Source organism: Heliangelus exortis, chromosome 2 (assembly GCF_036169615.1).
Source record: "Heliangelus exortis chromosome 2, bHelExo1.hap1, whole genome shotgun sequence".
Lineage (NCBI taxonomy): Eukaryota > Metazoa > Chordata > Aves > Apodiformes > Trochilidae > Heliangelus > Heliangelus exortis.
Genome location: NC_092423.1, coordinates 148,408,402 through 148,424,429, shown reverse-complemented (window position 1 = coordinate 148,424,429; position 16,028 = coordinate 148,408,402). Strand labels below are relative to the sequence as shown.

The 16,028-nt window shown below is 41.1% G+C and overlaps 1 protein-coding gene across 2 annotated transcripts in view; it reads left to right on the top strand.

Moving 5' to 3' along the window:
- TSNARE1 (t-SNARE domain containing 1) overlaps nt 1-16,028 on the top strand; it is a 519,764-nt gene that overhangs the window by 187,079 nt on the left and 316,657 nt on the right. For both annotated transcript variants that reach the window (XM_071738512.1, XM_071738513.1), the window contains one exon: nt 1,821-1,890. In XM_071738512.1, the coding sequence (XP_071594613.1) occupies nt 1,821-1,890 (70 nt within the window). The remainder of the gene's footprint in view (nt 1-1,820; nt 1,891-16,028) is intronic.

Here is a 16,028-nt window from a genome sequence, read left to right as displayed (position 1 = left end):
GACACTGGCAGAGTAGCTTTTACTTTCAATTGTTCTGATTTTGTGGCTCAGATTGTAAAGGTACCTGAGTGCTGTAGTTGGAGTTGCACGAATGATGTTAAAATATTCCTTGAAATTCATTGTCTGTGGGAGTAGCGTTTTGCTTCTTTGACTTGCAGGGTTGATGTTCCCAGAAGTGCTTTTAGATTATGCCAAATTTTGTCTTTGAAATGGATGGTATAGAGGTTGCATGGGAGATTGATTTGTTAGGATTGTTGAGGAGGGAAAAGAGGGAATTAAAGTATCTGTGAGATCTCTGCAGTATCAGTGCTGGTCTTCTAGAGAATGGTTATTAGTGACAACTCACAATTTAGTCTTTATAAAATCCTCTATCTACCAAAGGATAATAATTACTAGCTCAGTTGTAGATAAACCTGGAAGTTTTATGTTACTGAATCACCAAATTCTACACTAAAATGTCTTATTGAGATCCATCAAGCAGGGTGAAAAAAATACGGTGGCATTCCAACTTGTTTTGAGTATTATCATTGTCCAGTTACCTTTTTATGCCATTTGGTGGCTTCTAGTTTCAACTCAGGAAAGTCCAAAAGAGACAAGGGGATTTTGTCTGTCAGAGGAAAATTAATTAAGTGACCTCTTCAAATTTATATGCCAAGTCCATGTTTGCAGTCATTAAAAAAGGGGATTTCTTAATTTTCTGCAGAAATAATTGAGCCGCGTTTCTAATCTGTACTTTTTTCCTTCCTTAAACACTGAAGTGTGACTGATAATGGGTTATGAGGTTTTACAGCTGGAAGCACCCTGAAAAAAAATCCCACATGTAAATTCTAAGGATGCAATTTATTTAACATCCTTCATTGTAGAAGATCTTGAAGTACTTTGCATGTTTGATACCTTCAGTCGAAAAGTAGTGGCCTGCTGGTAATGTCAGAGTGAATTTGAGACAGTGATTATTTAAGGGTGTAAAAAGGCAACAGTACTCCTAGATTTCTGCCCCTTTTTTATATATTTATACCCACATATTTCTTAATTCTGAAGTCATTGTATTGCCAAACAAACTATGTTTCCAGCTTCCAGCTGGAAGAGTATTCTCTTCTGATGAAAAAACCCAAGAAGGTCTCTAGCTCAAACACAGGAGATGATCACAGCAAAGCACCCCATTTTATCTGAGCCAAACTCCAGAAAAGATTTTGAGATTTAAAGTCTTGAGCAATGAGATAGAGGATACTAGAAAGAAAAACAGCATTCAGCCTCATAACTGCTGCTTGGAGCAATAAATATTTATTATGCAATTTCTTGCCTCTTCATTGAAGATACGTTTCCAGCTGGAAATACTCCATGTGAAGTTCTGTGACTTGTCAAAGCAGGGACTTCTTCAGGAGGATGGGCAGTGATTTGCTGCTCCCAAAAGTGCTGCTTGCATCTCCTAGGAGAAAGCACGACGGCCTCCAGCCCTTGGAATTTCATGAAGCTGCTGATACATGAAGAGCTAGAAAGCTTTGGGCTGGGAGAGTCAGAGATCTGTGCAAGATTCATTGGGTGGAGGTTCCCTTGCTGTTACAAGCAGTCATACCCCATCATCTGATGGCCCATGACATGGATTCACCATTTCTACATCTAAAGGACCCAATTTATCCATTTTAATGGGCATTTCCAGATGTCCCTTTTGTCTCATGGGTTACCTACCCAAGCACTTCTTCATTGTGCTGTTTTAAAAGAAAATAAATAAAAAGACAAACAAAAGAATGAAAATCTAATAATTTTTTTTTCTCTGTAAAAGTGTGCTGCTTCCTTATCTTTTCTTTCTCTGCTCTTGACAGTGACCTCTCTGGAAAGAAGCCTTCGATCTCTGGGCACCTCAAATGATACTCAAGAGCTGCAGGATGGCCTGTGAGTCTGTTTTGAATTGTTGTAGGTCTCTCCTTGTCCCAGCCTTCTCAGGTTTTCTCCTCATCTATCCTCACTCTTTCTTCTGTCTATTTTTTTATAGCTGGACACTTTTTTGTCAAGCTTACTTCATTTTGTTCCTTTCTGTTGGTGATTAATGATGGGAGGGCATGTATTGATCCTATAAAGTTTGCCTTGTGCTGGTTTCAGGTGGCAAAGAATGATAGGGAAATAACAGAAAATGATGGTCCTCAGAGCAGGAGGGGTTGCTGTGGCTGTATGTGTGTTGATATTTTTTGTTGTGTGTTGTTCTTGTGCTATTAAAATTTATTTTTAATTCAAAGGCAACGTATGATACTTATGTAGCTTTTAATTTTTTTTTCCTCCTTCCTTTCCTCCCTACTTTGCCAAAGACCATGAATCCAAGAGAAAGAAAGGAAAAAAAAGAGAGAAAGAAGGATCAAAAATATATTTTCCAGGCAGCAATGTGTTGTGTTGAAACTTGCATCAGAAGGCACTGAGAATATCAAACTCCAGTCACACTTGCAATAGATCCAATTCATTAAACTCTCTCCTCTAGATGCATGTATACAGAAGCACACACAGTTAGTTTTCATTGTGTGCATGCTAATTAGAGAATTAAAATGGCTTTTCCAAATGTAGCACAACTTATTAAAGCTACTTCCCTTAATGCAGCTTGCATGCAAAAATCAAGTACTTCAGATGTGGTGCTTTTTTTATGTCTGTGAATGCAGTTCCTGGTGAGACTCAGCTGTGAACAAAGAGGGGGGAATTGTTTTCTATTTCTTTATATTTGATTTATGCCCAGTAATTTGCCTGATGGACCTGACTGACCTTCTCAGTGCAATGTAAACTCTCAGACTGGTTTGCAGTTTCTCTCCTCTCTCCAATCTGTTGCTTTCCTCAGTGCTTCAGATCTGCCCTAATTTGCATATGGTCTGTTTTGCAAACTTGAGAATTAAAAATAGTCATAGTAATAATAGTCAGAAGATTTGGAACTAAATTTAGGGAATCAGAGAGGATGTAAGAGTAAGAAGTCAGCCTGTGCAGATCAATGTAATTAAGACAGATGTTTACATGTACAAAATTATTTGCATAAGCCACTCTGGTAGCTGCTGGAGATCTTAACCCAGGAAAGCCTTTCTATCACACAGAACAGCCATTGTGCTTGCATTCCAAAATTATTCTCTCTCTTTTTAATTAAAAAATCAATTCCTTGACTCTTCAGAGCACTTCATAGACATGGCTAGATAATTTTCTTCTTTCCTGAGCAGTTACATAAATAGATGCATAATGCGCTAATTGCAATAATTACTTCTGATCTCAGAATTATCATTAATTGTCCAGAAAGCTAAGTACAGATTATTTTTTATTTTAACCATGCTTCCCTGCCCCTGTCATCAAGTCTCCTCAAGAAGTCTCCTTCCATCATCCTGGTTCATCCCCTCTCCTCATTCTGTAGCAGAAAGTCTCTCCTGATCGCTCACATTTGGCTGGACAGAAGAGTCATAGAGTGCCGAGCTGAGGAGGACCAGCAGCTATCTTGCCCTCAATCCTCTCATTCTTTCATCCTGTTCTAACACTGTGTCCTTCTCATTGCCCCCAATTTCTTTGCCAAATGGAGGCAAGCAGCCTTGAATGCTCTACAAGCATCTCTGCCTGTCCCTCATGAGAGCTGCACCAGCAAAAAGCACGATGCCATGAATCACAAGAGCTGGCAGTGCTGCATATATCTCTGTGTTCAGGAAGAAGCAGAAGGTCAGCTCTTCAGGTGAGACCTTTGGGGCAGTGTTTTCTGCTTCTCTGGCTGCAAATCATGGCTTAATCTTCCTCCTTTGTCACTTGACCCTGTTCCTTCCAAGGTTGATTCATGTTTCTCCTTGATTGTCCTCTAACATGGGAAATGACTGGGCAGCATCAAGTGAATATTTGGTGTGTTTATAGCCTTGGATGTTAGGAAAATGATTGTGTTTGTGGATATCTAAATAGTAAAGTTGCCATTCTTCTTAATTTCATAGTAAGTAGGTGACTCTCAGTCTGACTAAACTGAAGCTGGTAGGCAGGTGAGGTGGTTTATTTGAGGACAGGTGAATAGTGGTCCCACCATGTAGGATGTTCAGCTAGCATTGTTTGTATAGTGCAAAATTATTTGCTTATCCAGCTGCAGAATCTTGCCAAAACAGCAAAAAAAAAAATAACAAAACACAGAGTTGCCTCATTCCTTTTCAAATTCATACGGATTTTCTGCCACTTATGCTCAGGACTTAAAAGGGCATTAAATAAGCACAGACTTCTTACTGTCAAATCAGGCTATTCCCCTTTTCTGAAATGGTTTCTCAACCTTTGAAAGAGGAGTTGTTCAGAATCAGGACTGAACCTGTGAATCTAGAATCATAGAATGGTTTGGATTGGAAGAACCCCTAAAGATCAACTAATTCCATAGGCAGGGACACCTCCCATTAAACCTGGTTGCTCCAAGCCTCATCCAATTTGGCCTTGAAAACTTCCAGGGAGAAGGGAGACACAACTTCCTTGGGCCACCTGTTCCAGTGTCTCACCACCCTCACATGAAATAATTTTTTCTTATGGGAAAAAAAAAATGGGAGAGTTCATCTCAAATTTAGGAGACTTCATCTCAAATTTAGGAGTGTTCATCTCAGAGTGCCATCTCTGGCCATCAAGATGGACTTGGCTGCTGATGTGTGAGTAAGGTGTATCTGAGGGACAAAAATGAATAATTTTGGTCAAAGGTGTTTTTAGAGTTAGCACAAATAACTGTGTGCCACGTTCTTGGAGCTGGAAGTCCTTGAAAGTGAAACATTGATGCCCGTAAGAATCTTTAGATGGATTTTGCTGAATGCAACTGACTCTGGATTAATTGGGTGAGGAATGGGAGAAAAAGAAAAAAAAGATCCCTGGAGCTGGGATGAGAAGAAGCCAGAGGCAGGAGGCAGTGCTGACAGCTTTCTCCAGTGATGCTTGGCTACAAGCAGCTTGTTAAGTGCTTCTCTGTTGCAGAAAAAATTGATTTATTTTTTTTCCTTGACCTTTGGTTTAATAATGCAAGCTCCCAAGATATTTTTTTGCCTCCTTAGCCAGAGAGTGTGAGATGAGGGGGTTTTCCAACATTAGGCACCGAAGGTAACTAGCTTTTAATTTAAGCAAATAAAATTAAATGCCCACATACAGCACTGTCTCCAGGAGATAGTGCAAACCAGGCTCTGTTCTTGTGAGTGGGCATGTCTGGTTTGTCTCTGAACACCCTCAAAAAAGAGGCTGGAAATGAAAACATCCCTGTAACCTCACTGAAATTGCTCACTGAAATGTATGGCACTCTCCTCTGAATCAGTGTTGACTGTGTTTGTTCATTACTGCCCCAACATATTAGGGGTAATGGATGTTACTGTGAGGTTAAGGCTTCCTTATGTACTATCAGATTTTTTTATCTCCTTAGAACCATGTTTAATACAAGAAATGTAAAGCTAGCAATATTTTGTAGGAGAAAAAAATAAGAAATCGCATTCTTTCACCATCTCACCCAGTCTTACTGTGACCTCAAGAACAGAAATTAGAATTTTGAGGTCACCTGAAAGCCATGAGACTGAGCTTCTAGTAGCATGAAGGGTCCTTGATACCCTTTCTGTGGAGGTTGGTTGACCACAGTGATCCCTGCATTGCTTCTCTCAGTGAGTGGAGCAATGACTCTCAGTGAGTCTTACTGGGTATTTGACCTTAGCTTATTCCATGTACAAGAACAATATTGCATTGGGTTATAGTGTGGCCAACAGGTCCAGGGAAGTTGGAAATATATGATCTTTAAGGTCCCTTCCAACCCAAACTACTGCTACAGGCTGGGCACAGAGTGGCTGAGAGCAGCCAGGCAGAAAGGGACCTGGGAGTCTGGATTGACAGGAAGCTGAACAGGAGCCAGCAGTGTGCCCAGGTGGCCAAGAAGGCCAATGGCATCCTGGCCTGGCTCAGGAACAGCGTGGCCAGCAGGTCCAGGGAAGGGATTCTGCCCCTGTGCTCAGCCCTGGGGAGGCCACAGCTTGAGTCCTGTGTCCAGTTCTGGGCCCCTCAGCTCAGGAAGGAGATTGAGGTCCTGGAGCAGGTCCAGAGAAGAGCAAGGAGGCTGTGAAGGGATCCAGCACAAGTCCTGTGAGGAAGGGCTGAGGGAGCTGGGGGTGTTGAGGCTGGAGAAGAGGAGGCTCAGGGGAGACCTCATCACTCTCTACAACTCCCTGAAAGGAGGTTGGAGCCAGGGGGGGGTTGGGCTCCTTTTCCCAGGCAACTCTCAGCAAGACAAGAGGGCACAAGAGGTCTCAAGTTGTGCCAGGGGAGGTTTAGGTTGGACATTAGAAAGAATTTCTTTACGGAGAGGGTGATCAGCCATTGGAATGGGCTGCCCAGGGAAGGGGTGGATTCTCCATCCCTGGAGATATTTCAAAAGAGCCTGGATGTGGCACTCAGTGCCATGGGCTGGGAACTGCAGTGGTAGTGGATCAAGGGTTGGACTTGATGATCTCTGAGGTCCCTTCCAACCCAGCCAATTCTATGATTCTATGATTCTATGAAACCATTCTATGAGAGTTCATACGGCCACATCCTGAGTGTCCCATCTGAGCAGTATCAGTGAATTTATATCCACGAAACACTCACTGTCTGCAGAGCACTGATGAAGTGCACACTTTTGATGCCTAATACTTGAATGATTTTATTCAGGCTCTGCTGCAGACCTGGTGGTGGTGTTTCAAAGTATTTTTCCCAACAGAAACTCAGTTTGGGATCTGAGCACACTTTGAGGTGACTCAGAGCAACGGTTCTGGAAAAGGCAAAACAGGAGCAGCTTTTGCTTTACTACTTATAACTGCATTTTGGCCAAACATTAACCTCAAATGGCACCTGTTTTCCCTGGGCTAGCAAGTTGTGCCAAAATACATACATAGTTTCCCATATTCTTTGCTGGGATTCAAGGGAACTCCCATCTTCCTTGCCCTTCCACAGGCAATTTGCCGTATTGCCAGAAAAAAAGATTTTTGGATGATTAAAATCACTTCATCAGTTTATTTTGCCACCACACAACCCTGAAATAGGGTGACACCTATGGAGAAGCACTGACAAAGCAATGTGTTCAGGATACCCCATTCTGGCTGATTTTGGGAGGAGAAGCAACCCTATCTGAGCTTGAAGCCTCGATGAACAGCAGGAGTCAACTAAAGCCTGGCAATGAGCTCTTCAGTGCACTCAGGCTCAGTCCAAAGTGGTTTGCTGGATTTGTAGAAGCACTTTTGAAACGTGGTGACATTCAGGACTTTGTTCTTATGGCTATGATGGATTGGATGACACTTGCTTGACACAGGTTGTAATTATCACCTTCGTTATGGAATCATGGAATAGTTTGGGTTGGAAGGGAGCTTAAAAATCTTTTAGTTCCAACCCCCCTGCATGGGCAGAGACACCTCCCACTGGACCAGGTTGCTTACAGCCCCATCCAGCCTTGAACTCTTCCAGGGATGGGGCATCCACAGGTTCTCTGGGCAACCTGTCTTACTGATGGATAAGTTGTGGATAAGACACCTAAAGGTAGGTGTCAACCTGAGCTCAATCATATCTGTCAAGCTTCAGCTCATTCTGGTAACACAGGTGGCTCCCGAAGGTACTGAGATTCCCAAGGGTGTCTGAGACATCAGTGTGGGGCTGGTGGTTTGGACACAGGGCTCTCTATTAATTCACTTCTGAAGAAACAGCATTAGGGGTGGTGGCACTCAATGGAGGACATCTCAAGTCACACTGGGTGTTCCCCTGAATTAAACAAGAGAATTTCCACTTGTAATTTCATTTCATGGTGAATGACTCATTTCCTTCCCACCCAACTGATGTTACACTGAGACCATCAGTAACCCTTGGCTTTTTTTGGTGAGCTGTGGGGTCATTTGTACCTTAACTGGACTGAAATGATGTTCAGACATAGCAGCTTCTTCTCTGTGTGCTCCAGAGTCTCAGGTGCTGGGGAGGTGAATCAATCTATGCCCCTCAGCTTTTCTGAAATGACATCAAACAGTGAAGACTTTTTTCAGTTAATTTTATCATTTATTTGTATTATTTCCTTTTTCTATCTTACTCTTATGCTTAATAAGTTGTTTAGTTTAAGAAAAAAAAAACATTTTTTTAAAAAAGCTTTAATTCCTCTGGAATGCAGATGCATTTGGGGCAAAAAGATGTTTTCAAGTTGTAATTTACTGAAAGAAGATTTTTTTTAAGTAAATCAGACATCCACTTTTAAGTGTCAGCATGTTTAATTAAGGACAGGATTTAATAATATTTTATACGGTTTTGTTATAATGCTTGTAAAGCTTAAAGGGAGGGAAAAAAAAAAAAAAAAAGATTTCCATAAATATTTTGAAATGTCGTTTTGATTCCATTAATAAGTTAAACCCTTCAAAGTAATACCTTCCCTGTTCAACTCAAAGCAGTCGGATTAACTTTATCTATCCTCCATTTATCGCTGCTGGCATCAATTTCTGACATGAAAAACCTTCTAGGTTTGGCAGTAAAAATGGGTTGCCTGGCTGCAACATTTGCATTTAACTGTGTAATACACTTGCTGCATTCCTGACTGTATTTATGTGACAGATCTCACCCTTAAGAATCCCAGAGCTCCAGATATATGACATCTCTGTAATAAAGTACAAAAGCTGATGATGAACTGCAGAACACTCCAATGATGATAAATTCATCTGCTTTTGAGCATCCTCCCTGCTTAGAGAGGTCCTTGGAGAATCTGTTCACATGCCTGAACAGTTTCTAGTTCACTACAAATTCTAGATCACAGGTCACAGCAAATCAGTCTGTCAGAGAAGTGTTTCTTTTCAGTAGTTTTTTCCCAAATTGCCCTTGCCAGAGCTCTGAGATGGCCAAAACCCTTGGCCAAAGTGACAGTGTCTTCCCATATCAAGACAGCCTTTGGAAGCAGGCTGTGAATTCTAAAGTTTGAAGTGGTGGAGCAATGATAAATTATTTGTGGCAAGTGATGGATGCTCCAGGAGATACAAGCATGAGGACAAGGAAGGATGGCATCTGGGGAATAATTATCTCCTCTTGAAAGCCTCTTACATTCTTCTTATGTCTTCTTTTTTTCATGGTTACATCTCTCAGCGTGTGATCTCTCCTCAGTCAGTCAAGGAAACAAGACCATGGGAACCCTCTTATTGCTGATGTCTCTACAGACTCAAACTGGGATGCATGGAAGCCCCAGCCTTCCTATGTGTTCAGTCTACAGATCTGCCCATCACCTTTAGGTCCAACCAATTAAACAGCATGGCTGTAAAATCTTCAGGGGAGGTGGGGAACAAGAAAAGTTGATTACCACAGCATGAGCACAGGTTCTTGCATGCTTACTCACAGAATCACAGAATGTTTTGGGTTGGAAGGGACCTTCAAGATATCTATTTCCAACCCCCCTGCATTGACAAGGACACCTCCCACTAGACCAGGATGCTCAAAGCCCCATCCAGCCTGGCCTTCAACACTTCCATGGATGGGGCATCCACAACTTCCCTGGGCAACCTATGCCAATGTCTCAGAACCCTCACACTAAAGAAATTCATCCTAATGTCTAAGCTAAATCTACCCTGTAAGCTAAATCTTCCTAATGTCTAAGCTAAATTTACCCTGTTACCCTCTCCTTCCATTTTCATTTCCTGGACCACCATGATAACAGCAATACTTCTGCTAATTTTTCAGAAAGCTTTCTGAGTGTAATCACTGAAAAATATGCAGATCTCCCCTCCTATAATTACTCAAAATAATAGCTTTTTAATTTGGGGCTTACTTCTTTTGCCATTCTCATGTGTTAGAAATGAAATGTGGTATTTGACTAAGCTGCAGATGAGTCAACAGAGTAAAATTCATCTTCTCTCACCTCAAAAAGCCAACCAGCTCCAAATATTTTTTCTCTTTCCTCTAGTAAAGTTAGAGATAGTGGAGGCAAAGTTCAGTTTCTGTTCACATAGCCTGCAGAGGGCAAATAATTATTTCTATTTGGGTTGAAATACCCACAGGCAGGAAGTTTACCTAGCAAATTGAGATCCAGGTTGGAGTGTCTTTCCACAGGGTTTTTAAATACAAGTTTTTTAAACTATTGTACACCCCCTCCAAAAATAAAAAAACAAAACAAACAACAACTGAATTCCTGGAGGGGAGAGGGACAGGATGATTGCACATTTACAGTGAGTTTTTAGGCCCACAGTGACACACTCAGTGATGCAACTGAGACTGAGTGACAGGGAAGGAACCTGTGGGATGAAGTTGAATAATTCATGGAGGTAGGCGTGGGGTTTGCTGCTGTCAGGGCTGAGTGTCCATTCTGCTGCTGAGTCCCTCAGGGTCTGATGCACTGATCCCAACATGCTAATTTTTATTGGAATATTTCTGTTGGCTTTGTGTAAGGTCTCCTTTATTCCCAGATAGTCTTTAGCTGGCCAGAAAGCCAGGAGCAGCAGGCCCACCAATGAGAGTGATGTTTGTTGTGATCTGTGGCTTCAGCTGGCCCCTTCAGTGGTGTTTCTGCAGGCTGTGGATGCAATTAGCATCCTTTGGAAAGTTTTCTAGGTTTGAGGGAGGGGAAGGAAAAAAAAAGGAAAAAAAACTAGAGTCCAATCTCAGAGAAGAGTATGAGGATCTGCCAAGTTATTGCTTGCTGGAGAAATGACTGTGGTTTGCTAATATAGAATCATAGAATGGTTTAGGTTGGAAGGGACCTCAAAGATCACCTATTCCCAACCCCCTGGGTGGTCAGGGACACCTCCCACCAGCCCAGGTTGCCCAAGGTCCCATCAAATTTGATCTTGAACACTTCCAGGGAGGGAGCAGCCACAACTTTCTTTGGGCAACCTGTTCCAGCATCTCACCACCCTCACTGGAAAGATTTTTTTCCTACTGTCTAACCTAAATCTCCCCTCTTCAAGTTTTAAACCACTTTCTCTTGCTACACACCCGTGTAAAAAACCCTACCCCAGCTTTTTTGTAGGCAAATATCACTGTATTTGTTTCACTGCTGTGAATTCCTTTGCACCATGATCCTTTAGGACCACAATAATAAATTCTGTGCACAGAGACACCCATCTGTCTTCTCATTGCAGGAGGCACCACCAGAGGTTAATAAAATACTTGGGCAATTTCTGTGGACATCAGGTGTTTTAAGTGAGTAAGGATAAGTTTTTTGGCAAGTAACACTTCCACAGAGCAGTAATGTGAGATCAGCAGGAAATGTCATAAAGGATTTGGTTTGAACTTCTTTTCCTACCTTGTGTGAAGTTAAACTAGATAAGCCAGGTGAGGATGTTCTTTGGGAGAATGTCTTGGAGGAAAAGAAGTTACTAAAGCCAGATGAAAATTGCAAAAAAATAAAAAGAGAAAAGAAGCTGGGCTCCTTTAAAGAAATTCTAATTTTAATACAGCATTGACTGGTTGTTAGTAATGTCATAACTTTTGGGAATTTAGCATATGACTTAGCAGACTTATTCCAGAAAATGCTTGTGATCAGCCATGGGTCCATGACCTCCTCTTGAATAGCAAAGCTGAAGGTCAAGTGTTCAACAAACATACATGCTTAATTTGAAAAAAGTTAAACCTCAAGGGGATTATTTGTGCTCACAAGAACATTTTATAATGCTGTCTCTCTCTGCTCACGAAACGCAGATGTGTTTTGTACATAGAAAGCTTGCCTGTTCACATCCTGTGATCTTCATGCATTCAGTTTTGCAGAATAATGAACAAGGAATCTCATGCTTCTTTCCTTAGACTGCAATGTCATAAAATGGAAATTTCCTTTCTAGCTTTAAGAAAATGAAGGGGGAAAAAAAAATATAAAATCTTGGTTCCCCAGTACATGTCCCTAGGTTTCAAGTACCTGAGGAGGAATTTTGATTCCCCATTGAAAGTAATTTTTATTAATAAAGGAAATAAGTCCAGAAGGTTAAAGCTGTACACATGACCCCCTGCACTTTGCAGCAGTAAACAGTTCAATAAAGTTTGAGTGTTTGAGTACTATGCCACTTGGTCCCATGGCAACAACTGTGTTAGGAAAGGTGCAGACAAAGAAAACAAACTTGTTAAAGCATTCAAAAGGTAGAGCACTGAGTAAGTGTTTTGCTTCAGCTGTATTTCTCCTTTTCTTTTTCTTGAGCTGCAGGAAATGTTAACCCTGTGAGCCAAAGCCTTGCCCAACACCTTTTTGGATGGTTGGACTTCATGATCTTAAAGATCTTTTAACAGAGAGCACTGTTGGGTGTCTTGTCTTTGGACAGTCTCCCAAGAACTGAGTTTGTGGGATTGATGCTTTGAGGTTTTCCAGCTTGTGTGCAGGATTGTGGTGTATTTGTCATGAAAAGCTCCAAGTGCACTTGTTTCCTTCCAGTATAATTCCCCAGTAGCACTGGTTTTGCAGTTGCAATGATGCCTGACACTCTTGCTGTGGGTTTATGGCCCAGCACATGGTTGCAGTTGCATTGCCTACATGGCACAGTTATAGATAAAACCATCTCAGATAGTTCAGCTGGCACTGATGGATCATTTTGGGATGTAGACCATTTCACTCTCTGAGCAAGCAGATTGAAAATGGGATTTAGCAGGGTTTAGTATTAACTGATGAGATGTTTGAGCAGGTGGGCAAAAAATTGCCAAAAAGTGGGTTTACAGCAGCAAGATGCCAGGAGATTTAGATTGTAGTGTTCATAAAGCTCCTCAGCCTCTCCTGCTTGATTTGCATCTTGAGTAGAGGGAAAAGCCAGCTATGAAACCTTGTCTGAAGAGCATAAAAGAAAAAAAGAGAGTTTATTGAGTTGCTGAGCATGGCGAATTCCCCCAAGCCCTGTAGAATAATGTATTTTAGTGATGCTGTACAGTTTATAAAGGTCAGTTTGCACTTCAATTACAATTCTAGGTTTACAGGCTGTAAAGGACACAGGAAAAAATAGTGATTTTTTTTTTTTTTTTCCCCTTTTGTAATTGCTTCTTGGAATGCTGATAATATTTCAGACTCATTTGTAGAAAAAAAAATCACAGTACTATAGCAACAGGCATTTTAAAAGCCTCAGTAGGAATGGTGAAAAACTACATCCCGATTTTATTTCTCATTTTTGCAGATGGACAAAATAAGCCTTGTGAAGTTTCAAGGTTTTACAGTAAATTAATCACAGAATTGGGAAGGTCCAGTCAAATAGAAAACTGACTTTAATTAAAAAAGAAGCCACTCTTTTTTTCTTTCTTTTTTTTTTTTTTTTTTTTTTTTCCTTTTGAAATTTTTGTTTAATTCCTTTCAACCAGCATTCTGGTTGCTTATCTTTATTAAGTATGATACCACACAGAGATGGGAGCACAGGGCCTTTGCCTCCTGATTAAATCTAGAATTGACCGGAATGACAAAAGAAAAAGTTTCTGGCACTGAGGAAATGACCAGAAAAAGGAATAACTTTTTTCTCCTTTATAGACATGACAGGAATAGGACAAGAAATGTTAGGTTTAAGTAGGTGAGTAGATGCCTGAGCATTTTACCCAGTCTCTCCCTCACCACGGATGGCAGCCAGCCCATAGCTCCTCTACTTTTTCTTGGCTGTGCCTCGGTGCTCACGCTGCTAAAAAGCCATCAAAAGAGAAAGCTGGGTCACAGTGGAAAGGTTACTACATTATTGGCCCAGGCCATGCTAATTATTGCACTGAAAAGTGAACTTGAGTGTATACAGCTAAATTACTGGATTTTGAGGCTGGTAGAGGGAGATTTTTATTTTTTTCTCTAGCACCAGCCAAGGAAATCTCCTTCCCTTGACACATGTGCTGCAGTGTATTTTATGTGTCTTCGTTCAACCAATTATGCCTGAGAGATGGATAATTAAAAAAGCATCTGTTTTTACAGCAACAGCACTGCTGCCTCTGACATTTTATGTGCCATAGCTGCTTTTTACATAGAGGGGGAAGATGAGGGAGGGAAAGCAGGGTCGTAAGGGATTTTTAAAAAAGTAAAAAATTATTAAAAGGAATTTGGAAGATGCTCTTCTAAAAGCTGTCAGCTGTGGGTGTGCCTCCTAACCTGCCCCTGGCTTTGTATAAACAGCCAAAGGATTTGACAAATAGATTGACAACAGGATGGATCATCCCAGTGGGCAGCTGGTCTCTGCACTTTGCTGCTGATGTTCCCGGGCTGAGTGGTTGGGTTACAGCACTGGAAATGCTTTGGAGCCTCAGGCTCACCCAACACATTCCCCACAACATTTTTATCCCCTCTGCCTCTTAAAAAATGAAAGGGGGATGGATAGTTTGAGTGGAGGTGATGGTTTGAGTGGAGGTCTTCAGGAGGTTTGGTTTGCTATGCTTTTCTCCACCTTGCCTAGTGGAGAACAAACCAAGAGATGTAGGGTAATATATGCCATGTATTTCCATCTATCCAAACTGTTTTGGTTGATAAGATGAAACTTGAGACAGCTTTATGCCAGGAGCATAGGATCTTAGCTTTGACATCTGACTCCCTGTTTACAAGGAGTCCCGTGGAGAAGACAAAGGACAATGGGCACAAGTTGCTCCTGGCAAAATTCCAATGGACCACAAGAGGAAAATTTTTCACTCTGAGGACAGTCAGACATTGGAATGGTCTCCCAGGGGAAGGGGGGGATTCCCTAACTTTGGAAAGTTTTAAATCTTAGTTTGACAGGGGGCTGAGACATCTCATATAAAGAATAGTATTAGAAGGGTTGGACCAGATGATCCTTGAGGTCCCTTTCAACCTGGCATTCTGTGGTTCTATGAACTGATTTTAAGCAAATGTCATGGCCAAACCCATCTATTTCCTGTAATACACCTCTTCCAACTGTGGTTTCTTTTGTATAGACAACTATGAGCTCACACCGAGCCAGGAAGATTTGAGAGATGGGATATAGTGTTGCTACCCAGTATTCCCAGTCACACCCATAGAACCATGACCATTGTCTTAGAGAGGAATGCTCCAGGTACATGTCATGTGATGACTGATTCTGTGATATATGCTGCTTAGGGCTTAGTGGCCCCCAAGGAAATCTGTGTTTCATCCTTTTTTTTTATGAAGGCACTGGGGCTGAGTTTCTTTCCTCTCAAGAAGTAAAACCAGCAAGCATTCTTTCAGCATTCAGCTTAGATCATTTTTCCAACTATATAACTATAAACTATATAACTGTAGATAAATTCTCTATGAAAGTATGAATATATGTGTCTATGTGTACTATTTGGGGATCAGCAGGTAAATATGTAAAATACTTTGATATATATATATATACGTATATATATATATATATATATATATACATATGAAGAATTTTGCCTTGTGTGTCAAGATGAGGAGTGGCCAGACAGATGCATGAACTGAGGCATGGAAGAAGACAAAATGAAAAAAAAAAAAAAAAAAAAGAATTGGGATTTGGGATTTCCGTTAATCTAAAACCCCCCTAAGCAGCATTTTAAGGGACAGAGTTTTGTGGCCAGTTGAGCCTGATCCTGCTCCTCTGTCTTGCAGCATGCAAGGAACACGTTGTCCTGGTTGGGGCCAGGAAAGAACTAATTTTCCTTCTTGCCATTTCACTTGCAGCTAAGTCTCTTCTAAGTAGCTGCTGAAATTAACAGCAGAGATAACTTCATGGGGGTTAGCCAGGGTATACATTCGTAGGGTTATATTCCTCCTCTTCCCCTTCAAATATGTAAAATTCATTAGGTATTGAATATTTTAGTATTACGATCTTCTCTCATCTGTGACTGCTGACTCTTTTTTTTTTCCTCTTTGTTATTGAGAAATTAAATGAGTATGTGCAGTACTCCTCTCATACTTGTCAACTGGCACGATGATGGATAAAGAGGAGAAAAGAGATGCTCGTGCTTGTCAGTGATGCTTATATCCTGCTAAAAGCAAAACACGTTATAATGGCTTGTGAAGAAGAAATTCCTTAATCCAGCTGCTAGATCACAGAGTGACTGTGCATCTCTTATAAAACCAGAGCATCTTTTATTGCAATTGTCCAGATTTCCTTTTCAGAGGAAGTACATTTTCCCCAGACTGGCCCCAACAAATTTGCTAATCTACCCATCCAAATAAAATCAGTAAA